General features: G+C 37.4%; 1 protein-coding gene across 2 annotated transcripts in view; it reads right to left on the bottom strand.

Moving 5' to 3' along the window:
* Positions 1-4,082: 4,082 nt before the first annotated feature.
* YWHAZ (tyrosine 3-monooxygenase/tryptophan 5-monooxygenase activation protein zeta) overlaps positions 4,083-7,550 on the bottom strand; it is a 28,507-nt gene continuing 25,039 nt past the window's right edge. For both annotated transcript variants that reach the window (XM_037133358.2, XM_037133359.2), the window contains exon 6: positions 4,083-5,195. In XM_037133358.2, the coding sequence (XP_036989253.1) occupies positions 5,136-5,195 (60 nt within the window). In that variant the 3' untranslated portion in view covers positions 4,083-5,135. The remainder of the gene's footprint in view (positions 5,196-7,550) is intronic.

Here is a 7,550-nt window from a genome sequence, read left to right as displayed (position 1 = left end):
AGCTTTGCTTGGCCAGTCTGGATGTCAAATTTGGGACACACCAGTCATTACCTTGCCTAGTTTCTTCAATGTCAACAAAATGGGAGACTAATACTAGCGTCATTAACCCCATGGAATGGTTGTGCTAAGTTCCTGGCTTAAAACTTCCAGGTGCTACCCAAATGCGAGATTTTCATACTACTGCTCTCAAAGGACCAGCAAACACAGGCACAAAGGGTAAAGTTGGTTTTTCAGTCTGTCACCAAGATGCTTTAGAAAGGATTTGATCCATGGGGTTGCTAGCTAATTGTCTAAGTGTGGCTAGAGGGTGTGTACTCAGTGTGAGAAGTTGTCTTTGGTTATTTCATTGTGTTTACCATGAAAACCCACTATTAGTCATTTGAGACCTGACTGGCTAAATCCCCAATGACCTTTTCTTTCTTTAGGCTAAGTCTGTGAAATGAGACAGGATTCTGAAGTGCTAGAGTGATGACTTAAGTAATGACTTTCCTCTTTGAAGAATCACAGCAAATGCTCGATACCACATTTTTCCAAAACTTGTTTATCCCCTTCTACTTAAAATTTATAAACTTAGGCTGAAATTCAAAAGGATCTGCCTCCCACTTCTATCCCCAACCACCCAAGTTCTTCAAAGAGGCAACCAAATGTCTCTTGTATATCCTTTCAGAGATAATCAGCATACCATCGGTTTGATTAGATTCTTTTACTTAACATTTTGTAGGTTTTTTATTAAAGAGCTTCCTCTTTTTATGGCTGTGTAGTGTTCGACGTACTGGTGGAGCTGCAGGGGCTCTACAGGCGCGCATTACTTAACAATGCTACACCTAGTACTTGTATAATGTAGGATGCCTGCTGAAAGTTGGACTCCGGGCCACGTACTTTTGAAATCAAAGGTACTGTCCAGCTATCCTGCAAGGTAATGATTCCTCACCAGTAGTGTCCAAAGCTGCTTTCTCCTCCTCAGCACGGTGTTTTAAACCTTTTGATCTTTGCCAACTTCCACTTTTGGACCTGTATTTTTGGATTGACTGTTCAGACTCATTTCCCATTTTGAATGTTTTAGCTTTCCAGCTAGTCTAAAACCAGATGGCAGTCTTCTGACATCTAATATAAACTTGAGGAAAAGCAGAAAGAAATCCTTCCCATACATTATAATTTTACCCAAATGGCCATTATACCTTAGCTTAGGGTATGATTTATTCCTTGTTTAACCTAATAGCATTTTTTTAAGTTCTGAAGCATATGGGGGTTGACAGTCGTATATAACAGAGACTTCCAAGGATCCAGGTTAGTGTAAGCAGATTTGGATATACACACATCTTTTAAGGTCAGTAGTTTTCAGGTTTTAAAAGCAGATCTGTTGTGATGGATTCTTGAACACCATTTTGTCACCCAAGAGTACACCACCATCCTTAGAAGCCTGTTGTGAAGTTTCTGTATACACCTACCTAGACCCAGAAGTATCTTAATTTTTGGTTACTAGTCTTCTTTTAAAAGGAGAGCTGGAGTTAACCAATTCGATTTTGACTGCTATAAGACACACTGAAGATAACAAAATTACTTACGTAATTTCACTTTTAGAAAAGGATCAAACCCAGCTATTTAATGGGTCCCCAGTCTCAGCCACCAACTTAAGTGTAAATATTTCCATCCCACCACAGTAATTCCGTGTGGCACGACAGAATGTCACAGACCATGTGAGATCTGACCTTTTCCCAGCAGAGGTGTCCACCCCATGGGCCCAGGATGCCTGTAAATGCGGCCCAACACAAAACTGTAAACTTAAAACATTTGAAATTTCTTTTGTGATTACATGTCGCAATGTATTTAATGTGTGGCCCAGAGATGCCAAAAGGTGGGTCACCCTCAGAAACATGTAAGACTTATCTCTGGGCACACAGCACCAGTCAGAGAGCCCCTAACATATTGTAGGCTCTCACGCAGTGACTCTATGACACACTTGCATCCAAATAAAGCACCATTCTCCCCTAAGGGAGATAATATAAACCATTTAAATACTGCTGCTGCTGCTGCTGGAAAAACCTCCCAACTCCTTGGATCTGCATTAAGTCTGTGAAAGTACATTTTTAAACATCTCACTACCGTATAGTTTCCAATTTATTCAACCAAGATTTCACTCTCAAGTTGAGATATACCACAAATAATCTAAGATTGTAGGCTCCAACTTGGCTTTGACTAATTTTAAAATATGCTTTGGGCCATGGCAGGACTGACGACTATTTTGGAGGGAAGACAGAAAAAAAAGTTGAGCCCCTAGAGTTAAATAAACCACTTGACAACTTTTAATCCTATTTTACCATCCCATTCCCCCCCCCCCCCATTTCCATGATCTTTACAGCACAAAGTAACAGCCATTTAAAAAGCCAAGACCTAGACTAGGGCTGCAGCAAAGCAATACTTTCAGCTGATCACACTGCTGCTCTACTCTCAAAGGACAACTCTCAAGTGAGTATACATGTGCACTTCTTAACAATTCCAATACTACACACACACATACATATTGTCAAATCCCCCAAACTCCTAAAGCTACATGTTATATTGACAAAAACAGACATGAAGCCTGAATTTGGGACAATTAAAGAAATAAATTACAAAAATTTTATTTTTCAAATCCAAGGCAAAAAAAAAATCCCAGGTTGGAATCATCTATTGGGAACTACTACGTAGAAACATGTGAACACCTATTATGAAGCATTATCACAATTTATTTCAGAATCAAACTAGTTTAATAGATGACTGACACACATAAAATAGGCGAACGTGACAAGGTTCGGATTTTACTTATCATTTACTTAACAAGATCCATCTCCTCAGTTTCGCTTACTTCTCCTAAACTATGGGTTATTTCATGTCCTTGGGGGTCAGAAGAAATCAGTAAGAAAAAAGAGCTGCAAGTGAAGATGTATTATGATGTTGTCCCAAATGCACGAGTTATTTTCTCCTTGAAAAGGAGGGCCCCAAGGCTTCCATTGCACTTTTATTTGAATGTAATATTTGAGACAATTGTCCTAAAGGGCTGATATTTCCCAGTTAATCTGAGGTTGTAATAAAACAAGCAATAGAATAATATTTGGGATTTTGGTTTCTCACCCTTATTACCAAGACTCACTGCCTCCCATCATCAATGATTTATTGAGCATTTACAGTGTACTAGGCACAATAGAACATACAAGAAAACATTGTCCCTGCTCTTGAGGAGCTTACATTCTAAAACAAACAAAAAATACACCTCTTTTAAAATGGTATTTTTGTTTGGTGTTTTCCACGGTACTGAAGAAATAGTCTGTAGGGTGAGCTTTGAGTATAACTTAGCGCCGTTATTAAAAGAAGAGAGGAAGGAGGAGGATTTTAAAGCAGCCAATGACAGACCTTTCAGGGTGGCAGTTTTACAAGGAGGTAAAACCACCTCATCAACGAAGGAGACCTGCTGCAGTGAGGAGGGCGAGGGAAATAGTGCGTGGGGTGCAAGCGAAGGAAGCAGGGTGTCCTTGGACACTGAGCGGAGCCAGAAAGATCATGCGGCCTTTCCCCCAAGTACACAGCCACCATGTAGGGATGGGTGCTGACGAGACAAAAGGCTAAAAAAAGGTAATCCTGTGCACCCAACAAATAGAAAGGCGGGCTGTAAGAGTATCAAGAACTTCTTAGAAACAAAAGTGATTTGGAAGCACAAAACTTACAGTTAACACTACCCAATGTCACGATGGGCCAAGAACATTGTGACTTCCAAAGCTACAAAAAGCCATGTACTAAAATTTTAAATGGAACAAACACATTACCTTTTTCCCCCAGTCAACCCCGCCTCTTAAAAACAAAACAAAAACCCCAAAACTCTCTTTTCCCTCAGGGGGTTGTGGGGCGGGGGAAGGGAGCACGGGACATGGTTGGGGACAGTAGTTCTAGTAGTATTTTGTTGTCACGATAAACTTTGTACTCAAACTTGGTAAAGCCCACTAGCTGCCAAGAGGGAATAAGGAATAAATTTCCAAAAATGTACAATTTCCTTGAGAGAAGTTTTAGAACCAAAAGACTAATTTACATGAAAAGCTGTAGAGAAGTAGTTGAAAAGTCCATTCATAAAACTTTTATTCCACTTACATGAACTTAATACACGTGTTCTTAACAATTATGCTTAGATTGTTCATGAAAATTTCATAAGACATTAACAAAGCTAGCCATCATCTCAAGTTATTTCCCTGTTAACTATTTTTACAGCACATGCATGTTAGGCAAGTATCAAAAAACCAAAAAACAAAACAAAACAAAAAAACAAACACCCCCCCAAAAAAGAAAAAAAACCAACAAAACAAAAAAACCTAAAAAAAGTTAAATACATGGGTTTTTGTTTGTTTTACTGCTATGCTTGATACACACACAGTAATGAATACCAAGCAATTAATTTTACTGCATCTTTACTTGTACATTTGTTCTTCGGTTGCCTAAAACATTTAAATACAAATAAAATGAGTGTAGCAAAAATAATGAAAGCAAACAGCAGGTAACTTTACAAACAATGGAATGTGAACCGTTTCTGCCCTTATCCAGAGTAAGCTGGGTCACAACTAAGGAACAGTCCTGCAGCTGTAGTTGAAGGCGTGCACACAGAGACCGAGTACCCCACAGGTACGCACATGGTCCACACGCATCACCTGTGGGGCAGCCATTTCTACTACAGCCCTCTAAGTGCTCCAGAACTTTGAAGTACCCACAACAACTACACCTGTGACTGGAACCAATGATCCCTTTTATTCCCCACCAGGACAAACCAATATGTAGGCAGTTTTCTTTGCTTAGATAACATGGAAGCAATTTTAGCACTGGCTCTTGTGAAGCCACAATGTACCAAAAGTACTACGCCAAACATTTATAACTTGTATAAAAATTCCACATCCCCATATTGGCCACCTCAAGATGAAAACATAACTCCCTAAATATTAACTGGCTCTACTCCCCTAATATTAAACATAAAAACCACATGGGAAATATAGAAATTCAAATAGAAGTAACATAAACCTGTCATAAATCGTAAACAAAGAACTATTTGTGGGACAGCATGGATGACAATGGTCTACTGTGTAAATTGAAAATGAGGCAGACAAAAGTCTGAAGGCCGGTTAATTTTCTCCTCCTTCTCCTGCTTCAGCTTCATCTCCTTGGGTATCCGATGTCCACAACTGGTTAAAAAAAAGGAAGGGGGGGGGGAGAGAAGAAGAAATAATTTTTCAGCATGTTTTCAGTTTTTTTTTGGCGGGGGGGAACCCACCGGAATAATTATGCCAAGGTACCAGAATGCAATCATGGTTTTTGTTTAGGTTTCTTTAAATTTAAAAAAAAAAAAAAAAAAGCAGTATTTAAGATAATTTCAAGATACAAATACCTCAATATAATACGTTTATTTGCTCCCTAATTATTTTGTAAGTATGGTAAGCAGAGATGTCTTCAAATAACAAAATCAAATATGGGAAACTCTTGGTTATTCATAGAAAGTAAAGAGAAAACAGGAGTTATCAGAACAGACGACCGTCCTGAGAGACGGATGTAAGAGCCTAGTGCAATGAAACCAGAATGCTTCCCCTGGAGAATGCAGACTCCCACTCCAAAGCGAGTCCCACACTTCATGAAATTCAAGAACCAGGATAATGAACTAAAATACAAATTTAGCTTTTCTAATAATTTACACTTAGAAAAATATATTTTATGAATTTGATTTAAAATAAAGTTGAACACAAACCAGTATGATCAGAACCAAATCTTCTAAGAGGTAAAAACTGGTCTCATAGTGGTAGAATTATGGATTTGATTAATTTTTCATTAATGTTACAGATTTTCCAGCAGGGTAAAAAATTATTTAAGCTGCTTCAAATATTAATGTTTTATAAGCCTTGTCATTATATAATTTTAGAGGTAATTATAAAAATTAATTCAAGATGACTTTAAATTTTATATTGCTTATACACTGAAAAACTAAGTGGGGAAAAATCTCAATATTCTTCTAGCTCCCAAATCACTCATTGGTTTTATTAATTAAATGTATGTCTGGCCTGAGAATGAAACTTCTTCCAAGGTCACTCAGTTAGTTAACTGACTTCTGAAAACCTGTGTGCTCCCATTAAAGAGGGAATTTTTGTAAGATAAAATGAAATTGTCTTCTAGTATCTTTCCAGGTATAACCTTCAAGGAGATTATTTTTATCTATGAGCACGAAAAAATCTGATGCAAGATATTCTTCCTAGAGTTCATGTTGACAATATCTGGTCAATCAGATCCCAACTCAAGTACTAGGGGGTTTCGGAAAAAATTCCTTACTTGACAGATGACAGATCAAATCAACCTGTGGTGGTAAGAGATGGTACTGCCATCGCTCACAGAAGACACACAGTAAGTACAGACAGACTCAGAACCTTAAGTCTTCTTCTCACTCATTTGTTACAAAATGTTCTTTATGCTATACTGATTCCTAAAGTCAACTGAAAGTATACTTCAGATCAGGCCCTCTCAAAAAGTGATGATAATACAACATAGTAACCAGGTCTCAGGTTCTAACTTTTCTTTTAGAATGACAATTATCTTACCACTTCAAACAAGGAAAATACCAAAAACTATTAAAAAAGCGAATACAAACCAGTAGCCCTACACGATATAATCTCCGTTCCTAGCCATTTACACCTGGCACACAGCAGATACTTGATAACTTTTCCACCAAACTTTAATTTAAATTTAATATTTATCTGAAGGAGAATGGGAAAACCCATGGGACCAAAGAAATCCATCAACAAACTGCGATGTGTAGACTTTATGAAAAATAGAGATAACTTCAATTTGAACACTATTGAGACATTTGACGTAATTAAGGAACTACTGTCAATTCAGTGAGATAATAGCAATGTGGTCCTTTTTTCATCTGGAGTATACCACAGACAATTAAGACCTTTTTTAAAGAGACTAGACAAAATAGATTTCTATCTGGATTCTTCAGAGTACCTTAAATTTTGAAAGTGAAGTTATTAACCCCCTACCATAGCTATATAAATATGGAGGTTATTTACAGTCAAGAAAACTAGAACTTCAGTACATTTACTGATGCTAAAAGTCAAACTCTTCTGTGACTAAAATGGGGGTGGGGTGGGGAGAAGAACCACCTAGACTGGAACAGAAAATAAAATGGCCTACAGGTTTAAAAGTTGAAAACCATGAATTACAAAATTATTTTTATTTATTATTATTAGTCTTCACTTGCGGGCATGTTTATTAATTTTTAAAGAGAAACACCGACTGGCTATTTCCTGTACCAGGGATCAAATCTGCACTTAGGTATGTACCCTTACTGGGAATCAAACCCATACAAAATTATTTTAACAATATATATTTAAGTTACTGAAACTGTAAATTTAATGAAACTGTAAATTTTTAGTTCTTGGTCTAATATTTCAGTTTCTGTATGTAAGTTGTTTTTTTTTTCCCCGCCAGTCTTAATAGCAGATAGGATATTTAATTTAAACAAAGAAACAAAAAGACCAACAATATTCCTT

The sequence above is a fragment of the Artibeus jamaicensis genome, unplaced genomic scaffold (assembly GCF_021234435.1).
Source record: "Artibeus jamaicensis isolate MK-2021 breed Jamaican fruit bat unplaced genomic scaffold, CSHL_Jam_final scaffold_916, whole genome shotgun sequence".
NCBI classification, from domain to species: domain Eukaryota; kingdom Metazoa; phylum Chordata; class Mammalia; order Chiroptera; family Phyllostomidae; genus Artibeus; species Artibeus jamaicensis.
This window is presented reverse-complemented; position numbering and strand designations above follow the sequence as displayed.